The sequence below is a fragment of the Chelonia mydas genome, chromosome 8 (genome assembly GCF_015237465.2).
Source record: "Chelonia mydas isolate rCheMyd1 chromosome 8, rCheMyd1.pri.v2, whole genome shotgun sequence".
Taxonomy (NCBI): domain Eukaryota; kingdom Metazoa; phylum Chordata; order Testudines; family Cheloniidae; genus Chelonia; species Chelonia mydas.
In genome coordinates, this window is record NC_057854.1 from 100,743,539 (window position 1) to 100,766,627 (window position 23,089).

General features: G+C 44.3%; 1 protein-coding gene and 2 long non-coding RNA genes across 6 annotated transcripts in view; 1 reads left to right on the plus strand and 2 right to left on the minus strand.

The window, feature by feature from the left end:
- DMBX1 (diencephalon/mesencephalon homeobox 1) overlaps window positions 1–18,478 on the plus strand; it is a 38,614-nt gene extending 20,136 nt beyond the window's left edge. For 2 of the 4 annotated variants that reach the window (XM_043521258.1, XM_043521257.1), the window contains exons 2-5: window positions 894–1,052; window positions 7,211–7,405; window positions 10,025–10,379; window positions 12,104–13,916. In XM_043521258.1, coding sequence (XP_043377193.1) covers window positions 900–1,052; window positions 7,211–7,405; window positions 10,025–10,379; window positions 12,104–12,504 — 1,104 coding nt within the window. In that variant the 5' untranslated portion in view covers window positions 894–899 and the 3' untranslated portion in view covers window positions 12,505–13,916. Of the gene's footprint in view, window positions 1–893; window positions 1,054–7,210; window positions 7,406–10,024; window positions 10,380–12,103 lie in introns of all 4 variants that reach the window. The other 2 variants (XM_007070700.2, XM_043521259.1) reach the window with 2 other exon arrangements.
- LOC122461470 overlaps window positions 1–23,089 on the minus strand; it is a 93,259-nt gene that overhangs the window by 46,128 nt on the left and 24,042 nt on the right. The gene's annotated exons all lie outside the window — the stretch shown is intronic.
- Window positions 5,379–23,089, minus strand: part of LOC122461469 — a 30,551-nt gene continuing 12,840 nt past the window's right edge. The window contains exon 3 of the long non-coding RNA XR_006283387.1: window positions 5,379–5,411. This is a non-coding gene — a long non-coding RNA (uncharacterized LOC122461469). The remainder of the gene's footprint in view (window positions 5,412–23,089) is intronic.

Genomic DNA, 23,089 nt, shown 5'->3' on the forward strand with positions numbered 1-23,089 from the left:
TGGGCATGACCTCCAGCACCTGATGGTAGCTCCATGGTTTTCTTTCTCAGGCAGCCACTATCTTAACCTGGTAAATAACCTAAAGAGAACTGTCCCAGCCACTTTCTCTTATTGTAGTTTCTCCATCCTCACTTGGTGACTGCTATTTCATCTCTATTTAACACCTTCTATTAGAGGATCTCAAATTCCTTTACAGGCATGAGTTAATTCAACCGCCCAACACCGCCATGAGATTGGTATTAGCCCTATTTTACAGATGGAGAAACTAAGGCACAGCAAGGTAAAGTGACTTGTTTTGAGTTTGCCCAGTGAGTAAATAGCAGAAAAAAACAGGGGGGGGGGGGTTGGATAGTCTACAAAGCATGTCCTTGATATTGGGGAAACTGAGTCTCTCCAAATGCCAGATACACTCAATTATCAGCAATTTCACCACAAGTTTCTCACACACACACACACACAATTTTTTTGCCTTTCATTTAAATGTCACTTGGAAAAATTGTTTTTATTTCCTAATACTATTTTGGGGGATACATTCACATGCTGTTTCCTACGGTGGCAGGTAGGCCTCAGGGCAGGTATCGTGCTGTTTTCATTGCTGACTTTAACCTCAGCATCGCTGTCTCAGGTCCCGAAGCTCACCGCAGTTCGAGGGCCTTGCCATTCATTCAGTGGGCTTTGGGTCAAGACCCATGAGCCTTATTTGTATTTCACGTCAAAGCTTCCAAGGATCTAACTAATCAGACTGTTCAGAGAGGCCGGCAGGGCCCGCAGCGATCGTCTAGTCTGACCACCCGTGTAAGCAGGCCACAGACCTTCCCTCTAGATAACTCCTTTGTATTGGAATGAATGAGTTTCTAACCAGGCCTCTTCTGCTTGGGTTGTTTTAGGGGTAGGCCACCATGCAGCACTATGGAGTGAACGGTTACTCTCTTCACGCCATGAATTCTCTGAGTGCCATGTACAACCTTCACCAGCAGGCAGCCCAACAAGCCCAGCACGCCCCTGACTACAGACCCTCGGTGCACGCCCTCACGCTGGCGGAGAGACTGGCTGGTAAGAACAATTTATGGATTTTTGCATTGAGCCTGGCTCACGCTGAGCGAGACTCTTCCACTGTGCGGAATCTTACAGAGGCCTGGATGTTCTATAGCAAACTATATAGATCCCCAGGGACAAACATGGCTGGATCAGAGATACCTGGGTAGTCAACTCACCCCTGAGCACAGATACAAACTACGAGGCTCCCGCTAAAGACCCACTAGGTCCTTAGTGTGTAATTCACCCTGGGCAGAGGCCCAGTGCCCCATCTATGTCCTATTTCAGAGCGGAAGTGGGATTGGAGTGGTGCATTGACCTTGTGCCAGCCATCTGCCCTGGGGTGAATTTCGCCCGACGGGCTTAGATACTTGCTTATTCTCTACGTGGTACCATGTTGCCTCTTACACTTGAAGCCCTTGTCCCACCGAGGGCTTGCTCTCCTGCAAACCCTCTTCTTCCATCAGCACTTCTGATGTTGGATCCCTCCAGAGCATCCCTTGCCCGATCTGTCGCCCTGGGGTTTGGTACATCTACATCAGAGTGTAAGAGCTTCAGAAAAGGGACCATGTCACCATCTAGCCTTTGTAAAGCACTGTATCAATGTACAGCACTGTAGAAATACTGAAAGGAGAACTAAGCAGTGCAAGACACCCCACTTATTGGCTTGATAGGACGATGGTCGGGAGGCGTGGGGCAAAGTTAGCAGGAGCAGCAGACAAGAAAATGTCCCCTGTGGGACAGGGACTGTGTAGTGTGTGCCCAATGCAGGCTCTGACTCGTTGGAGGTCACTTGCTTGCGACTGCAGTACAAATGATGGACAGTAATAATAATGCCCTGATGTGGCGGTTGCTAGGGGGGCCTGCCCTGAAGAGCTCACAATCTAATGGGTTTGGCATGGAAAGGCAGATCTTGCTGAGCGGCAGCTGGAGGGCAATTGCATCCCGACCTGTGTTGCAAGAATGTATGAAAAACTAGTTGCTAAGTTGTAAGTAAAACTAGGCAATCTCCAGCTGACTATCAGAACTCACTGATAAACTAGGGTTAGATGAAGATGAATCTCAAGAACTTTGGATAAGCATCTGGGTGTTTCCCTGGTCCTTGAGCGTATAAATGAGGGATAGACATCTCATGGAGGTGGTGTGGTCTAGTGAATAGGGCAGGGGTTCTCAAACTGTGGGTCGGGACCCCATTTTAATGGGGTCACCAGGGCTGGTGTTAGACTTCCTGGGGTCCGGGACCAAACTCCAATGGCTTCAGCTCTGGGCGACAGGGCTCAAGTTTCAGGCCCCCCTCCTGGGGCTGAAGCCCTTGGGCTTGGGCTTTGGCCCCGCCCATCCGGAGCAATGGGGCTCAGGCTTTGGCTCTCCCAGCCAGGGTAGCGGGGCTCAGATTTTGGCCCCCTGGCCCAGGGCATTGGGGCTCAGGTGGGCTCAGGCTTTGGTCCCCCTGGGGTCATGTAGCAATTGCTGTTCTCGAAAGGGGGTCGTGGTGCAAGGAAGTTTGAGTACCCCTGGATTAGGGCCAGGGTGAAAGTAATATTAAATTCTTACCAGTACAGGGGCCTGGCTCTGGGCCCCTGGAAGGGGCGGGGCCTTGAGTGGAAGAGGCGGGGCTGGGGGGGTCAGCCTCCTCCAGCCAGCCCATCCGCGCTGCCTGGCCCGTGCTGCCTGGGGTTCTGGCCACAGCCACGGTAGTAGCGGCTGGGAGCCCTGGGCTATTTTAAATCACCGGCCCTGGGGCAGCTGCCCCGTTTGCCCCCCATCCATGAGCGGCCCAGGAGGGGGTGGGGGGGCAAAAGGGGTAGCAACGTCAACGTCGGCTGGGTACGGGTCGGTACCGGCTTCTTACTGGCACACTGTACTGGCCCACTTTCACCCCTGAAGAGGGCAAAGGACTGGGAGTCAGGAGGCCTGATTCTGCGACCTTGGGCAAGTCACCTTCCCTTCCGTGGGCCTGTTTCACCTCTTACCCTTTGTCTATTTAGCTTGTAAGCTGTCGGAGACAGAGACTGTTTCACTAGGTGTTTATATAGCAGAGAGTAAACTTGGGGGCCTCAAGGTGCTACTGTAATACATAGAATAAGGATCTCTTGGAAGGCTTCTGACCAGGAAATCCCAAGAAAACAGCTAAACTCATACACTGTGGTTTTACATTTCTGGCCCTAGCTATAAACAAACAGGCAAACACAGGGGTGGCTGAAATCAGCGGGGCGGGGGGAAGGTATTGAGACTCCTTTCACTGATATTCAGAGCAAAGATTCAAGTTGGTTTCTGGCTACTTATTTTATCTCAACCTTTTGTTAACAAAGAGAACTAATCTGGATAATTTCAGTAAATTAGTCAAACTGTCCTCTTCTGATTCAAATATACCTTCCACCAATCTGGTGAGCGGCAGAGGGGACCTGGCTTCAGTTTACACCGAAGCAAGCAGGCTCCAAACATGATTACTTAGTTCACATTTTGTTACCACTGAATATCTTTTAGCACAGGGTTATAGATCACACTTGCCTTCCGGGGACAGTAGGAATAAGCCAGCACAAAAGCAAACAACCTTAAATTGGAAAACAGAGGTTTCAGATTGTAACTGCAAAGCCTCACCTGCAATTCATAATCTCCTCCTTGCACTGAACCTGAAAACATAGTTAAAGCATTGAAATAATTGTTGTCTAGATCCTTGTTAGTAGCCAAATTAAATATTTGAGCCACCACCTCTGAGAAACTGGCAGGTTTAACCTCCACTGTGGAATGTTGGGAATATTCCAGCCGGTAGATGTTAAACCATGGTCTCTCCTCCTTGGTTTTGATACCCGATGTATTAAAGTTAGATGCCATGGGACTTAACAAAAATATTGTAGGGATCTCTTGTCCTGAAAGAATATTCCTTTCCTCAGAAAGGCAGCCAGGCAGCATTGTGAGGTATTTCTGAATGCATAAAGGATACTTGCTGCCTTCTCCTACAAAAGTGGCTGTATTACTGGCATCTAATAACTCATTGCTTCCTTGAATGCAGAGGTCTCTTTGTTTTGTATTCTTCTGGAAACTTTTAGCCTGATTGAGCCTTCCCTGGGTCACCAAAACCACTCTTACTTTGGCAATAGTCTGGGGAAGCATCATAGAATCTGGCCTAGAATGAAACAGCTGGAAGTTTGGAACTGGAATATTCAAATAACGCAAAGCTCATTTGCTACGCTCGTTAACTAACATATTTGGAACCAAACTGTGTGGTTCTGGGATTGGCCTGACAGCCGGCTTTGTTTTATTGTTTACATTCATGCCATGGGACTTACGACAAAAGCTCACATAAATAGCAACGCCCGCAAAACAAGAGCCTTACTCTGCCTGTGTAAAATTAGGTTTGCTTTCTAGTGTGCCCATTCCCTCTGTCTGAACGATCACATTCTTAGCTGTATTAAAAATGATGCCATAGACTATTAAAGCTGGAATTTAAACAGGAAAAAAAAAATCAAATGTATTTCTCATTCAGGCTCTTTGTTTACTTCTTTTGCACTTCATCTTAGACCAGGAATCACTACTGCTCCATTTAGCTCTGATTCCCATGCGCTACCACAGTGTTGCGTTTGGGTTGCAGAATTTAAAATAAAACCAGCCTATTTTCATTTTTATTGACTTTTCAAAAACCAACCCTAAACACATGTCTACTCCTGGTAGCTTTCATAAACCCCTCTTATTTATTGAGCTTTTAGTGGCAGAATCGAGAGGCCTGATTTTTTCCAGCCCATACCTAATTTTTTGCATCCCCAGTTTAGTGGGGACAAACAAACTGAAGGCATAATTTGTATCCTTGAGACATCTAATGAGCTCATCTGCTTGGAAAGGACGGGTGGGTCAGTGACTAGGACTCCGGACTGGTACTCAGGAGAGCTGATTCTGTCACGGAACGTCAGCAAGTCACTTCAGTTTCCCCTCCCATTCTTTGTGTGTCTTGCCTATTTTAAAAGTAAGCTCTTCGGGACCAGGTCTGTCTCCCTCTATCTCTCTATACAGTTATTTTAAAGAGTCCTCTAAAACATGGAGGCTAAAAAGAAGACCAGGTTATAAAAGTTAAGCCCCTTTTGTCCTTGAAATTGTCTAGCAAACTTTAGCTTTCTATAAACAACCGTTAAAATCTCAAATTTGGGTCACACCTAAGTTGGCATGGGGTCCCTTTAAAATCCATCTTTTGCATCGAGTCCAATTAGCTGGGTTAACTCTTCCCCATCAGTACCCTGTTGGTCTTGTATGTCCTCTGAGACACAGAATCACAGGACTAGAAGGGACTTCATGAGGTCATCTAGTCCAGTCCCCTGCAGTCATGGCAGGACTAAGTAATTATCTAGACCATCTAGACCATCCCTGAAAGGTGTCTGTCTAACCTGCTCTTAAAAATCTCCAATGATGGAGATTCCACAACCTCCCTGGGCAATTTATTCCAGTGCTTAAACACCCTGACAGTTAGGAAGTTTTTCCTAATGTCCAACCTAAACCGCCCTCGCTGCAATTTAAGCCCATTGCTTCTTGTCTATCCTCAGAGGTTAAGGTTTTCTCCCTCCTCCTCATAAAAACCTTTTATGTACTTAAAAACTGTTATCATGTCCCCTCTCTGTCTTCTCTTCTCCAGACTAAACAAACCCAATTTTTTCAATCTTCCCTCATAGGTCATGTTTTCTAGACCTTTAATTATTTTTGTTGCTCTGCTCTGGACTTTCTCCAATTTGTCCACATCTTTCCTGAAATATGGAGCCCAGAACTGGACACAATACTCCAGTTGAGGCCTAATCAGTGCGGAGTAGAGCGGAAGAATTACTTCTCATATCTTGCTTACAACACTCCTGCAAATACGTCCTAGAATTATGTTTGCTTTTTTTGCAACAGTGTTACACTGTTGACTCATATTTATCTTGTGATCCACTATGACCCCAAGATCCCTTTCCGCAGTATTCCTTTCTAGGTAGTCATTTCCCATTTTGTATGTGTGCAACTGATTGTTCCTTCCTAAGTGGAGTACTTTTCATTTATCCGTATTGAATTTCATCCTATTTACTTCAGACCATTTCTCCAGTTTGTCCAGATCATTTTGAATTTTAATCCTATCCTCCAAAGCACTTGCAATCCCTTCCAGCTTGGAATCGTCCACAAACTCGATAAGTGTGTACTCCGTATGCCATTATCTAAATCACTGATTGAAGATATTGAACAGAACAGAACCCCAAACTGATCCCTGCGGGACCCCACTCGATATGTCCTTCCAGCTTGAGTGTGAACCACTAATAATACTCTTTGGGAAGGGTTTTCCAACCAGTTCTGCACCCACCTTATAGTAACTCCATCTAGGTTGTATTTCCCTAGTTTTTTTCTGAGAAGGTCATGTGAGACTGTATCAAAAGCAAAAAGAAAAGGAGTACTTGTGGCACCTTAGAGACTTGAGCATGAGCTTTCGTGAGCTACAGCTCAAAGCTCATGCTCAAATAAATTGGTTAGTCTCTAAAGTGCCACAAGTACTCCTTTTCTTTTTGCGAATACAGACTAACACAGCTGTTACTCTGAAAAAAGTATCAAAAGCCTTACTAAAATCAAGATATACCACGTCTACCACTTCCCTCCTATCCACAAGACTCATTACCCTGCCAAAGAACATGGGTTGATGTGGGGGGAGTTGAGAGGATGGGAACGTATAGGCCTACTTTCACTAAAGCGTTCCTATTTAGAAAAGCACTTAAGCCTGTGCATTGAAATCAATGGGACTTAAGTATATGTGTATGTGTTTTCCTGTATCAGGGCCCGTGACCTTAAAGTCTGGCTCTCCAACTTAGTGCTCTGAGGACTGTGATAAGCTATATATGAGAGACAACAAAAGCCAAAGTGACCTCTAGTTCTGACAGCAGTGTGCCTCCTAACAGCTGGACCCCATAAACCCCCAAAACAAAACAAAACAGAGGCAGCTGTTTTATGAGTTACATGTCCTCACCCCATTAATTGACACAGAGCCTGACTCTGCAGAATTGAAGCTAGTTGGACTTCAATGAGAACAAGATCAGGGCCACTGGGAGAATTGCTCCACCTTTAGGCCACAATCCCCACCTCCTTGTTTGTTTCGTGCCAGTGACGGGCCTTATTTCAGATGTCGACATGCAAATTCCAATAATTAAATTGGCCACTTTTCTTGTCTTCCAACGGCTGTACATTTCAAGACATCATTTTGGAGGCCCGTTATGGATCCCAGCATCGCAAACAGAGGAGAAGCCGCACAGCCTTCACTGCCCAACAACTGGAAGCCCTGGAGAAGACTTTCCAGAAGACTCACTATCCAGATGTGGTGATGCGGGAACGACTGGCCATGTGCACCAACCTACCAGAAGCCAGAGTACAGGTATCCACGTTCTACCTTGCTTGCTCTAATAGGGCTATTTAAGAGCTATATGAATAGGGCCCACTGGGTTGGCTTGATCTGTAGTTCTTTCAAAATGCTTCCATAGTAACCAAAGGAGGAGGGTTTTCTCTGCAGCAAAAACTGGACTTAAATCTTTCCTTCAGACTCAGGGAGCTGCAAAAGAAACAATCCACACACACATTTTTGAGGGTTTGTGTTGTCTGAGGGTAGCCCTGGCTTTCATTTGTGCTTCCAACTCTCTTTGGAGGGGAAATGGCCACAAGTCAACTTATTTATTTATTTACTTATATGACTGTTTCTCTGGCATCCTCAGAGGCCTGGGAGCACAAGTAATTCCAGCTGTTCCCTCCCAACCATGTCAATATTTATAACATCTCAGACCATCTGTCCAACATTTTCTGTTCTCCTCCAGTGAAACAAATAACGAGAGCTGGTCGGGAAATTTTTCACAAAACTTTTTTGCAGTGGAAACTGCCAATTCATCCGAATTGAAATTGTTTGAAAGAGGCGGTTGGTTATGAGAGGTTTTTCAGTTTGAATTAAAAAAAAATAATAATAAAAAAAGCTTAGAAATTGTCAAAATGAGATGTTTTCAAAACAAAAAAACAAAATTTGAAAAGTTCTAGGTTTTGGATCAACATTACTCTTCTTGAGAAATTTACCTTTTAAAAAAGGAAAATAGAAAGGACAAAAATCAAAACCAAAACAGAATTGTCCAAACAAAACCTTATTTTGATGGACCTGAGCTGAATTTATTTTTTGTTCCTGAAAATTTGAGATGAACTTTTTATCACAATTTGAGGTGAAAATATTCTTCAAAATCTCAAATCCTTGTGGGATGGGAAAACCACTTCTCACCTAGCCCTACAAATACGAATGTGTCGCATGACTTAATGATAGTATGAGTGCCTGCTCAGTATGGGTTTAAGGCGCTACATAGCAGGCCAGCCTTAACAGAGACAAATGGGAAGGGGACATGAGCTTTCAATCTAGCGGAAAAAGATATAACATGATCCGATGGCTGGAAGTTGAAGTTCGACACATTCAGGCTAAATAAGGTGTAAATTCTTGATGGTAAGAGCAATTAACCATTGGAACAATTTACCAAAAGTTGTGCTGGATTCGCGATCATTGATTTTTAAACTCAAATTGGATGTTTTTCTCAAAGATCTGCTCTAGGAATTACTTGGGGGAAGTTCTGCAACCTGGGCTATACAAGAGATCAGACTAGATGATCACAGTGGTCCCTTCGGGCTTTGGAATCTACGAATTACAATCTTGAGCAGGTTGTCTCCTGAATTTATTCCCAAATTGAGATACATTGGGATATTGTGTTGAAAAGGTCTCTCTCTCTCACTCACACACACACACACACACACACACACACACACACACACACACACACACACACACACACACACCATGACTTGGAGCTGTGAACAGAGGTTGTACGAGTATTAGCAATTGGATATTTTCCTGTAACTTAAGAGTAAGAACCTTTGACTTTACTCCAAAGGGTTATTGGTTCAATTCCCACCAAGGAAACTTCCTTCACCACCTGACCTGGCATACTAGAGTCAAATGTCCTATGATATCAGATACGAATGTCCTGCTGTATAGCTTTAAAGGATTAGACCAGATATCTTAATGTGAGACATGGCATCACACAGATGATATATATTTGACCCAGCAAGGGTACAAACCACTCGAGACCTGGTTCCCAGTTCAGTCTCGAAACACCACAATACCACAACAGAGGTGCATTCATCATAGAGGGGGCTTGTATACAACATATATAACAAAATCAGTTAAATTACAAAATTTATCATTTTGTTTTGTGGTAGCATTAGAGTCCACACTCAGGGATCAAGGTATTAGGGCTAGTTAATATGCATGCACATACTTCATGCCCCAGACAGCTTACAGTCTAGAGACTCTAGAGTATTCTAGTGTACAGAACACTGAGACTCGGGACATGTGGGTTCTAGTCCCAGCTCGGCCACTGGCCTGTTAGGTGACCTTGGGCAAGTCACTTCCCCCCTCTGTGCCTCAGTTCCCCCATCTGTAAAGTGGGGATAAGACTATAGACCTACATTGTAAAGAGCTCTGTGATCTACTGAGATGAAAAGCACTACATAAGAGGTTGTTGTTATTTAAATCCATTCAGCTAATCATTCAAGACAAATAATCTAAAGTGTTGGCAGTAATTAATGCATATGTATGTCCTCTATAGTACGACTTATTCTGACTGTGTTTCTATGTAGTTTTGGTACAAATTAACGTGCTACAGGCTGTTTTTAGAAAGCTAGCGGAACATTGTGCTCTCTACCTATTTAATATCTCAGGTCTGTGGGTAACAGGCATGGTTTAACACATCAGATGTGATTTTTTTTTTTTCTTGACAGAGCTGTGTTTTCTTAAAGACCCAGCATTAAGTCTTGGGATTTTAAACATATCTAAGGGAGTTAGGCCCCCAAATTCCATTGAAATGCAGTGGTGCCTGGGGTCCTCTTCAAAATCCCAGTCTATTTGACTTTTTGATTTTTGCATTAACTGGGGTTTTTATCCTGTCTCCCTGGGGCTGTTTGCGCTACGAAGGTTTGGTTTAAGAACAGAAGAGCCAAATTCCGGAAGAAACAGCGCAGCCTCCAGAAGGAGCAGCTGCAGAAGCAGAAGGACTCAGAAGGGAGCCACGGCGAGGGGAAGACAGAAGCTCTTGTGCTGGAAAGCCAGACGTCCACCCCTGACACAGACAAGCCACAGAGCCAGCCGAGCGCAGTGAGCACGGAGCTGAACCTCACCTTGTCAGAGCAGTCGGCCAGCGAGTCCGCAGCGGAGGACCAGACGGACAGAGAGGAGGACTTTAAGAACCCCTTGGAGGAGTCCAAAGCAGACAAAGGTCCCGGTGTGGAGAGCAAGGCTCTGAACTGCAAGAGAGCCAGTCCAAAAGCAGGTGAGGGTCAATGCGCGTGTGGAGGCCTGGTCACAGGGCCAGATTGGGAGCCAAGCATTTGTAATCCCAGAGGCTGAGTATTGGCTAGTGCAGGATGATATGCCCTAGATCATGGGCTTCCCCCAGCCTGGAAGGGGGAGGTCACAATCCCCTGGGAGGAAAACAAACTGGGCCAGGTGTGTGATGACCATTCTTCCTTTCTTTATGGCTAGACGCGATGCAGGGAGGTCCTCTCTGTTGTAACATGGGGTCCCAGTGCAGAGAGGGCTGAGATCCCCCTGTTAGATTAGATGAGAACAGGAGAACACTGCTCAGTGACAGCATGCCATTCACAGGCATACTGGGCACACACTTCCCCATTGGATAAGAGTCCAAATGCCCCCTGGGGAATACACACTTGCTAAAAAACCTGGCTCCCTCTCGCAAGCCAGGTCTGCCAGGCACTTTAATGAGGTAGGTGCCAGTTGCGTGTGACCCAGTAGGGCAAACGTGACCAAAGCGTTTAGCACAGAAATAGTGCATAGTATGGAATCAGGATCTCCTCTCCTGATGGACTGTAATGGCTTGTAAAGGGTCAGAAAGGGGTCAAATCCTAGCCCTCCAAGAGCTTGTTGTGAATATGCCACAAAACCTGCAAGACAGACAACCAGGCCTATTTTCTCCAGAGAAGACAGTGGCAGGTTTGCTCATGCCTGGCCAATGCATTTCCCCACTAAACACAGAACAAATATGTCCATCCTACTCACATGTAAACCCTCTCAAGAATGAAGTGAAAGGCCACAGGGATACAGAGATGGCCCTTACTGAGGAACGTAGAAATTGACAGACTGTATCCAGCTAGTGAGCCATCTAATCTTGACTCTGATGGTGGCCAGCTCTTGCAGTGGGCAGCTATAGAAAAATCTGCCCATGGCAAGTTTCTTCCTAGTGTTCATCAGTTAGAGATTGGCTTATAACATGAAACATGAGAGTTTATGCCTCTTCCAAATTATTATTAATTATTATTATTGATTTTGAATATTCAGTCCTTTTGGGACTCCTGTGTATCTCTCGGTTTCAGATAAATCTTGTGGCAATGAGTTCCCCAGGCCAATTTGTGCCTTCTGTGGAAAAAGTATTTCCTTTCTGGTCAGATTTAAATTGGTCACTTTTCAATTTCCTTGAATGACATCCCCAACCCTGCACCCCTCCCATTCTTGTATTTTGAGAAAAGGTGTCTTGAATCTGGAGTGGTGCCATTTGGAAGAGTATTATAGGGCCCCAGTCTCGCTTGCTTGGGTTTCTCCACCAGGGACTCAGCAAACAAGGTCTCCTCTGAACAGTCAGTATGGAAAAATCAGTGCTCCATTCTGGTTCTATTGGGTTTTCACAATAATAGCCCCACTTTGTCGCTTTCCATGGGCTTGTCTGAGCCTTGCCTGGAAAGGATCAGGGGAGGCAGTTACAGGAACGCTGGTCCAGATAATTCATTCATCAACACCCTCGCTGCAATTTGGCTTCTGGTTAATTAGCACTCAAATGTGTGAGGTGATTTGCATACTCCGTCCCTGCTCCAGAGAACTTAGTTTGTATAAAAGGTCCACTGCACCCCTCTCCTTCCTCCTTCTCTGTAAATCAGCTGCCACATATGTCTAACCTCAACCACCACCCTCCTTAGGGAGATTGTTCTATTCAGCTACCACATATGTCTAACCCCCTTCCCTACATCTTGTCTTCTAACGCAGACTCTCCCATCAGCGCCACGGTGACGCCTTCCTCCAGCAGCGGCATGTCTCAGACTCGCTCCTACTCCTCCTCGCCTCTGAGCCTCTTCCGTCTCCAGGAGCAATTTCGCCAGCACATGGCAGCCACTAACAACTTGGTCCATTACTCCTCCTTTGAAATGGGGACCCCATCGGCCATGCCCTACTTGGGCATGAATGTCAACATGGCGCCCCTCAGCTCTCTCCACTGCCAGTCGTATTACCAGTCGCTTTCCCACGCCCAGCAGGTCTGGTCTTCGCCCATCTTGCAGGCGTCTAGCTCCCTCCCTACCCTGAACAGTAAAACAACAAGTATTGAGAATCTAAGGCTCCGGGCAAAGCAGCACGCTGCCTCCCTCGGACTCGACACCTTACCAAACTGACCGCAAGGCAGCAGGGGAATGCCCACCCTACCGTCAGCCACAAGAGAAGGCACCTTCCGCTGGCACTAAATGTGTGGTTCTTTTGCCAATGCACAGCTCTCATCTCCACCTGGATCAAGGTGCTCCCTTTCGGGGGATACTTTAAATCCTTTACTTCTTCACTCGCTCCATTTTACTGCTCCTGCCCCCACTTCCACAGAAGTATTTAATAAGGAAGGAAAGAGGGCATGTACTTAGATGTTAAAAAACTCTCCTGAGGACCGAGGCGTTAAAACTGTAATGTCCAGAAAGATCCCTCTTTCGTTGATACTGTGATAATGTGCCCACTGTGATTTTTGTTTTGTTTTTGTTCTCTGGAAAACCTAGTCCCCCCACCCACCCCAGTTTCGTACTGTATATAGATTCTATTGTTGAAAACATCCTTCACTTGTGTGTTGCTGTCTGTGATGCCTTATGCAGAACTATGGAGCATTTTGCTCTTTCCTCCCTCCCCCTTCCTTTCAGATTTATACTTGTAGTAGCTAGAATCAAAATTACAATCCAAAAAAACCCCCGCAAGCTCTGAGCGGGTGGTGCTTTTTTGGCCAGAGTTCTGAATGAGTCTAGCAAGAGAAATTCAGAGAAAAGATTCTGAATGCCATTATCATATCTTCTCCAGTTCTCCGTTAAAAGCAATCCTGCAAACGCCAGGAAATGATGTAAAGGGTTGTTTCCTGTTAAAGCACTTCCTGATGGTAGGGACTCTTTTTTTTTTTTTTTTAAGCACTTCTTCGAAGACAGAGGATAAAGAATTTGCCACCGGGCTCTGCTGGTTAGAGAGCAAGGAAAAAGGAAAGCACTAGATTTTGTCAAATTCACAAGACTTTTACCGAGGTTGCTGCAGCTTTGTTCTTCACTGAAGTGTACACTCTGCTATTTATAAATGATGTGTAAAAAAGCATTTTGGTCTAACTTGGACAACAAAGAACAATAAAAAGTTGGTATGAACTCCTGCTGTGTTCATACACCATTTGCATTATGTGGCGGTTCCTCAAAACCGTGATTAATTCAAGCTGTGTTTAGGAAAACTGCCTCCGTGCCAAATTCTGTCCTCAGACCACAAACCCTGGGGGCTCCCCTGCTTGTCTCAGAAACTGACTAAGTAGAGAATGAATGCAGATAGGCTAGAGATGGACCTGAACCAATACCCAGATCTGAACACTCCTGAGCTTAGGAGATGACTTAAATCCAAACCCAGAGGCGGATCTCAATTTTGCAAATGGCCATTCCTCTCGGTAGAAGGCCAAACCAAAATCCCAGATCCAGACATCCTGCAACCCAGTGGGATGCTGAAGATCTGAATCAAAATTATACATGAGCCTGCTCATCGCTGATACTGTTAATGGAGTTATGCCAGTTTACACCAGCTAAAATCTGGCCCATATGTGATTAGTGTGTGTGTGTGTGTGTGTGTATGTACACACACACACACACCCCATGGGTATCTGATGAACTAAAAGCTTTTATTGATTTCTGTTTTGCCTAGCTCTGTTCCATTACCAGTGCGATTACACTAGCATAGAGGATAATGGCCAACTCACTTCTCTAAATGTGGAAAAAAGAATACAACCTGCTTGACTACAACAGTCTCTCTCAAGCTGTTCTGCTCAAAGTCTCTCTCGGTGAGTTACCAGTGGTGACCAGACCTGGTTGGGAAAGGATTTCCCTCCCCCTCTTTGAAAAATTTCAACAAGAACTCTTTTCCCCCATGGGGGGTGAGTTATTGAAGACACATTTTCAACAAAAGTGGAAATAAGTTTGTGTAAACTTCAGTTCAGTCAAACGTTTTGATAGAAAATGTTAATTCGGCTCGAGGGGTTGACAGGATTACGCATGTCACCGACGCTGCAAGATGCAGCCCTATACCGGGTATTTTGTCTGGGATCTTCAAAGAACCCAAACCATTTTGGCACCCTCTCCCTGAGGCCTTCTTGAAAACCCCAGTCTTTATTTTTTATAGCACTTGGGTCCTGCCACCCAAAATGACGGACACCAAATATGAGCTTTAATTTTATTTTCCCCAAAATTACCTGTTTGTTTCCTCTCCTCCCATCTCCTACTGCCCTAAGGATGATGGTGGGTAGGTATGAAGATGGTTTTAATACAGCAGAGCAACTGAAAAGCATTTTAAGCACCCAAGGCTAAATTTTGCCCCCGGAACTGAGCTGATGAGCTACTCAAGTTGTTTTTTCCTTCCCTCTCATGCTCACACACCAACTTTGATGGCAGACCAGGAAGGGTGATAGAGCGAGACATCGAGAAGGGTGGCCTAAGGGACATGACATTCAATTCTGATATGGTGCAACTGGAGTCAGTGACATCCCTTTGCAGATCAGGACACTAATATTGTTACGCTAGGGGATATAGAAACACACCATAGAAGATTACCAGGATCAAAATCTGTCAGTGCCCGACCTCTGCCTGTAGCCCTCAGCAAGCTCAGGAAATGGAGTGTGGCAGATACACCCACCTGACCCTACAATAAACTTCCCTCAGTCCTCCAGAGGAAGCAGAAACTTCCCTAAGGTTCTTGTCATCTTGCCTCAGGAGGATCGCAGTGTAGCAATCCATTGAACCTTATGTGTATCATGTTACATATCTAATCCCATTTATCTCCGGAGATAGCACTGGTATCCAAGATACAGGTCCTGTTCTGAGCACTGAGTTCCTTCCCTTCTCTGCTCGGGTCACTCCATTAAAATCAATAGAGTGACACATGGATAAAACTGGAGCAACAGAACAGTGAGTCAGACTCCTGGTCTTCTTTTAATCCTAATGTCAGCTGATCCAGGGGCAGAGAATTTCAATCTTCATCACTCTCTAGGGAGGAATCTTTCCAAGTTGTACATTTTTGTTTATTTCCAGGACTGTCTATGCCAAATTTGCCAGTGTAGCCCACAACCATAAATACATAAGGAAGACAGATCATGTACCCCACTCCCAGGAGATGTAGGTGTGCAAATAAATTAGAATCCTGTTCCAAATCACCCCTCATTTCAGTCTGACAAAATCTGGTACCCTTGTTCCACCTTCTCTTACATTCAACCAAACTAGACTGAATTTCAAAGTTTTGATGAATTTTCAAAAACAAAACTGAGGAAAACTTTCAATGATTTTTTTGGAAGATTTCCCCCTTTTTAAATCCCACCACCACCACTTTAAATCAGCCATAGATCTGGTCAAAATTTTCTGGTTCACAATTTTTCCCCTTTTATCACTTGGTCGCATTAGATGTTGACACACCACGTGTAAATCACACGTAGTGCAGATACTAAGACCCAAATGTCACTTAAGTAGAAGACAGTGTAATGATCAGTGCAGATAGCACCTCCCAAGTTAGATGGTGCTTTATCTTTATCTTGCTTTCAAGTTGTTGTCCTAGCATTCCAAGCAGAAGTAGTGCACTGAAAAAAACAAAAACAAACCCTACGCCTCTCCCACCATCACCCTGACAGTGTCACTACTCTGGGGCTGAATGAAAGGTTTGGTTTTTTTTTTTTACTTAGCAGCGTTTTGTAGTCCACAGCAAACTGTCAAATATTAACTTTTATGGTTTATGTAATTGTTTGGGGAGAAGAATATTCCCCAAACAAAACGCATAGCATAGATGTTGGAATGAACATGTTGGCTTCCTTATCGATGACCAGGCAAGGACCTCCAGAATCTCCACAACTTCTATTTTACATGGGCCATGAAAAGAATATGAACCGGGGGACTGTGTCAATGTGCATGAGATTTTTGTTTTCCCCTCTAGCTCTGCTCATATTACCTTCCCTCTGCACCACATGTGGCCAAAACCTACAATTTTGCGTTCAGAATAGATTTTCCAAGTACGAGCCCATCCTGTGAATTGCTGCGAGCCTCTGTGCCTCATAGGATCAGATCCCACCTGAGAAAACTATTGAGTAAAAGGGTTAAAACAATGCAGAGTAGGAGTTTGCAGTAAGACTGACTAACTTGTGATGCAAGGAAAATGTCCTGGGACCAATGAAATCAGTGGGAGTTTTGTTCTAAGTAAAAGAGTGTAGAATTAGATGCTTAGAGAAGAAATGCTGATTCTGAGTAGGCCTGCTACCATAGAAGGTTATTTTAGTGCTGGTTGGGAGGGGAAAAGGCAGGGGATTTATTTGCAAACAATCTTTGAAATTCCTGAATTTGAAATAAAAGAGACAAATTTTGTCTGCATTTCTTTTCCCCCCCAAAAATTCAAAATTTCCAATTTGAAACATTTCAGGCAGGTCTACAGATGGTTGAAAAAACTGCAAATGTTACATCAACATTATTATTTTTTTACTTTAAAAATTTCAACATCTGAAGAATTTCTGCCGGTTCTAGGTTCTTGTAACCATGGCAGCCAAACAGACTTGTGCATCTCTGATCCGGAAACACCCAAGTGGCATGGGCATAAGTGGGGAATTTGGGGCTGTTTTCTACCCTGGAGCATTGCATCAGACTCTCATTGACATGACAGAGTTTTTAACAAAGACTGAAGACAAAAAGATGGTCCTTGGAGTTTAATGTGTGAAAGGATTAAACAAACCTTTATGAAGGAAAACCAAAATCAAAACCACCATGATATAAAGGTCTAATTATATAGCCAAAACTAGTGAATTCAGAGAATTTTCCTTTTGGCTATACAAGCTGTGTTAGTCTTTTTACCCCTTGTGCGCCTCTTTGCCGGTCTTTACAATTTACTCTGGAAGGAGACAAAAAGCCTGTGTTGTTTGATACATCTAAACAGCTATTTATTTCTTAAGTGACTGACGTTCACACCTGAATCCAAAGCACAATGATAGGCTCGGGAAAGAGAAAAGGCAAAGGAATCCTACCATAGCAACTGGGAAGGATTCTCCATCAGATTCAAAACCAAATCTAGTAACAATTAACATTCTGTATATTCAACAGATGTTCTGTAGATCCACTGTTTTGTCCTTGACCATATGGCCAGAGCCACTCAATTCATTCTCAGATTTCTCACACTACGCCAAGGGACAGCTTTAACCTTGATTTAAAGACAAAGAGGCCAAATTCTCCACTCCCGTGAATGAGTTGCAACTCCATTGACTCCAATGGAGCTGTGCTGACTTATGCCCAAAAGTGCCAACAAGGTTCAGGATTGGCCACTTGCATGAAATCTTAACAGTTTCTACGAGCCACGTGGAGCGAAATCAGTTATTACTTATAAAAGCTGGAGGAGGAACCAGACTCTGCTCTCAATTGTATTGGTGTAAAATTGGAGTAATTCCACCACCTTCACTGGAGTAATGCCAGATTCACATCTATGTAACTGAGAACAAAACCCAGCCCAAGAATACAGCATATTTGTAGTATACTCAAAATAGACCATCTTTCCAGTCTAGATGATCTACTACACACCCAGTGAAACAGCCATTTGTAAATTGTTTGATAAAGACATTAATTAACCCCACAGGAAGTTAATCTCCTGTTTGGTGTACTATTCATGGCCACACCTTTCATAACCTTTCTAGCTATTGAGAAAGGCTGCCGTATGCTGCTGAAGTTTAGATGTGTCTTTGCAGTTTAAAGTAATTTTTTAGTATTTCTTCTCCAAGAGTATTGATGGCCCTTTTGACTACTGACCAGAGTTGTCCGGTTAGCTCCAAAGTGTAACCATGTGTGTGTCAAACATATCTTGCAAAGGAACAAAGACTTTTAAAGGGAAAAAAAAAATCAAAGTTATGTACTGTACAAACTGCTGTAAAATTAAGCTGTAGTGTAACAATTTGTGCTTTAGAAGTCACTCTCTGCAAACCCAAACGTGTATATTTATTTATTCTGATAGCTAAAAGAAAAACCAAGAATTTATATTCATTTTGAAAAAGCGGCCGCATGATACTATGTACCACTTGTGCCAGTCTTGCTTTCTGTATAGTTAGTGCTTGTTTTCATACTCAGCTAATAAAAAAATGCAAGGAAAGCTTGTTTGCCCCTCGCAAGTCATTCATTAAAAGTGGTTTGGGCGGATCGACAGAAACAGAGATGGTGAGTGGCCTGAATTGTTTTGTGCTGGCTTTGTGGCGATTTTGGCTGAATATCATCATTATTATGCCAAGGTTGTTACAAGGAGGAGGGAGGAAAATTGTTCTCGTTAACCTCTGAGGACAGGACAAGAAGCAATGGGCTTAAATTGCAGCAATGGCGGCTTAGGTTGGCCATTAGGAAAAACTTTCTGTCAGGGTGGTTAAGCACTGGAACAAATTGCCTAGGGAGGTTATGGAATCTCCATCATTGGAGATTTTTAAGAGCAGGTCAGACAGACACCTCTCAGGGTCTAGATAATACTTAGTCCTTCCATGAGTGCAGAGGACTGGACTAGGTGACCTCTCGAGGTCCCTTCCAGTCCTGTGATTCTATTGTGTATGGGGAAATTTCCTAATGCAGAGGAACTTGCACATGGTAAAAAGCCCCATAGTTGAGTCAATTAGGAGACCAGACCAGACAAAACCCTAGAGAACACAGAGTAGGGAACCTTCATTGGCAGCTGGGTATAGAATAGCCAACTGTAGTCGGGCCACCATTCATTTCACTCTCTCTTGTGGCCAGAGGTGTTTCCACACGGCCCTCTGTCTGCCCCCTCAGGAGTGCTGTCCAGTCTCTCTCAGGGTACTCATCAGCCATCCCCGGAAACTGAGTCAGTAGCCCAAAGTAATTCAAAATAGTCCTCAGCGTCCCAAACACAAGGTCCATTCTAGCAGCCCCATAGCTTGGGCCCATCTCCACCACGCTGGTTGACTGCGGAGCCTTTATTCTATCTAGCAGAAGCCTAGCATGCCGGCTCTGCCTTCCTTCCTCGGTCAGCACTCACCCAGTGCTAAGAGGCAGCATGCGATGTCACGCTGTGCGGAGGGTACCATTTTAGTTTCTGTATAAGTGCCAAAATGGTATTCCGGCCCCACTACCCCTTTGCCCAGGACCACCTCTTCTCCTCCAGTTTCGGGCAGCTCCTGAGCTCATGCTTACACCAACATCCCTGGGACAGCGTCTTCTGCCCCAGCCTTTAGTCTTTAAGGGCCAGTACACCCCATCACACCAACCTAACTGGTTATTTCCAGCTGCCATGTCTCAGAATCACTATTTCTAACACACTGGGGTCATACATACCAGGGCTTCTTCAGCTGAATGACAAGAAAGCTTTATTGTGCCAACGCATTTAGGCTACACCAGATACATGGCTGGTTCAGAGGACTTGCCTCTCAGAGTAAAGGAGGAACCTGTTCCTACGACAGCATGACAATGCGCTCTTTCTTGTTCCAGGCAAAGTCACAGTTTAGCCCAAAGAATGACAAATGAGGGTTGCTGGCAAGTCTCAGGGAAGTGAAGAAGAAATCTATATAAAACTCTTTCTCTGCTCTTAACTCCAGGCTCATCTGGACAGGGAGACCAATCTATCTCGCCAGTGAAAAGTGTACAGAAGGTGTGCAGCGAGCAGTAACACACCTACCCTATTTGTGAGTTCAAAGGCCTAATCCAATGCCCAGTTAATCCAATGGAAAGACTCGCTTTTCCAAACCTTTTCTGACTAAATTTACCAACATTCAAGTTTTCAATTAAACTTTATTGCTGAATGATAATAAAAAAAAAATCGGACCAAACTTTCACAAATATCTTTGTCCTCATTTTCAAAACCCTTCCGAATTTTGAAATTTTCAGAAAAGATATTGAAATGTTGGCAAAGAAATGCAAATTATGTCATAATAAATAATTACTAGCTAGCGCCTATTGCATTTTCATCCACAGATCTCAAAGAGTTTTATATAGGGCAGGATCATTATCCCCGCTTTACATATGGGGAAACTGAGGCAGAGAGCGTGATGCCACTTGTCACCCAGGAAACCAGTGACAGAGTCAGGAACAGAACATTTTTTTCTAAACAAACCTTTGAACAATTCCCAACCAACTCTAGCTATAACACAATTGTCCCCTGCCCCAGGTATAGGGTGACCAAAGAGCAAGTGTGAAAAATCGGGACACTTTTTTTTGAGTGTGGTGGTGAAGTACAGTTGCGGATATAAGACAGAGCCCCTAATACCAGGACATGTGGTCACCCTACTCAAGTAGAACACACTAAAAAGCTGCAGTACAGATAGAATGGGCAGTGGGCTAAAGTCTTGGTCAATCCCTGGTTTCAACGTGGCTGTTGAGAGACATACAGGGTCTGACTCTATTTTGATCATAATGGCACCTGGTGAGGGGACAACTGCCCTGTGACTGGGCCCTCTGACTCTGTTACAACGGGGAGTCGACAGGGCCAAAGGCTCAATCAATCCCTTCTGAGACTGGAATCTATAGTTCCAGGAAATCATACCTGATGCCGAGGCCAGGAAAGCCATCCCCTAAAATTACTGACAGGTTTGTTCCAGAAAAATATGTCAGAGGAAAAATAAGACTATTTGAGAAAGATTCAGAGCTCAATATTAAGAGCATATGTGGTATTTTGATCCATTTCCATAACGCATGCATAATATTTGCTGTAGGAAGGGGGAATTAAAAAAAAAACCAACCACAGTTAATATTCTCCCATGGATACCCCATTTGCTGATTCCTCTTCAAACTGTGTAATTGGGTGTCTCCGGCAATGTGATGAAATGTGCCACAAACATCAAAAAACGGTGCCGAATTAAATCTGCTTTTCATAATCTCCTCTCATTTCCCAGACCTGAGACATTTTATTCAATTTTTCCTGTCTAAGTTGATATGTAAAGCCATATAAACATATCAATGCAAATAAATACATATATATTTTTCAAACTCTCATAAAAATGCACTCCTGACTAAGATTCACATCCAGTGTCTACCACATCGTTGCTGCTCAATGTAATTCAATTTTTTGTTGTGTGTTGCATTACTTCTAAGAATGTCTAGGGAGCTGCATGGTACTGATTTTGGTTTTGTTCCCAGGTTCCCATCTATCCGTCATGTTTCGACTTTATTATCTGACCCTGGTTAAAAATCTTTCCCATTTGCATTAACAGTTAAAAAAAAATCTATGCCAACTACCCTTAATATTATTCAAAATAAGGAAAGAAAATGGGATCCTATTGGATGCTGGAGTTGTCTATATTTTCATAGATTAATGCTGGAAGGGACCATTATATGATCATCTACTCTGACGTCCTGCATAACACACATCAGAGAATTTCATCCTACATTAATAAATTCAGTGTGTACATTTTTCAAAAGCGATTAAGTGATTTAGGTGTCTGGAACATAAGCACCTAAATCACTTAGGTCCCGATCCTCACAGGAATTTCCATTGCTGTCTATGGGAGTTAGCCAGATTTATAAAGGGACTTAGGCACCTGTTTTGGCACATTCCCCCATATGGTCAGGGTTCTGCTGTGCCCCCTGCCACCTCTTTTTTTGGGGGTATGTGGTGGCATTATAAAAACACTCTTGTTGCTCAGCCTAATGAAATAAGTGGATATGAATCCTAATATCAGTTCTACTTCTAGAGAAATTCCCTTAGGATATTGTCACCTTAATGACTTTAGACAGACACTCCTACTTTACAGTTTCGAGGCCTAATCTGCAATACCCCCTATAGCGAGTAATCCTTGTGTCTGCGGCAGGAGTTGCACGGGAGAAGACTCTCACACTGGTACTGGCAAGACTGTAGAGAAGGGGAGAGAGGAGCTGATGACGGAAGGGTAAGAACGCATCCTACCTAGACTGTGCTTATCATCTTAGTGGCTAAGGTCCCGATCCTGCAAAGAACTGACCCATGACCTTAACTTGAATTACACGATTAGTCTCACTGAGTCCAGTGAAGCTGCTCACGTACACAAACATGTATGAGTCTGTGTACGCAGGCCTTGGTCTCTCTAGTGTTACCCGCACAGCCCTGAGGCTTGCCCTTGATTGGTGGCACCTTCCTCGTCACCCATCCCTTAACGGGTATGTCTGGGTTCGAAACAAAGCAAGCTCACCGGGGCAGGGACAGAGAGCCCATATGCTCAGGGTTTAGCTGATCGCCATATTTGGGGTCGGGAAGGAATTTTCCTCCAGGGCAGATTGGAAGAGGCCCTGGAGGTTTTTCGCCTTCCTTTGTAGCATGGGGCACGGCTCACTTGTTGGAGGATTCTCTGCTCCTTGAAGTCTTTAAACCACGATTTGAGGACTTCAATAGCTCAGACATAGGTGAGAGGTTTTTCGCAGGAGTGGGTGGGTGAAATTCTGTGGCCTGCATTGTGCAGGAGGTCAGACTAGATGATCATAATGGTCCCTTCTGACCTTAGTATCTATGAATCTATGAATCTATGAAACAAAGCAAGCTCACCAGGGTAGGGACAGAGAGCTTGCCAGCTGCCTGGGAGACACCCTTGCTGCCCAGTTCGGTAGCAGGGCAAAGAGATTCCCTTGAGCTGTAATTCGTTACCAACACATCCTGTCTTTATTAGTAAAGCAAGATATTGCTTTGCTAGATTCACTGTATCCACACAAAAATACATGGGAGACTCAATAAAAGGGGAGGATGGGTGTTGGGGGGTGGGGGGGAAATAACAGTGCTAAACAACCAATAGGAAGT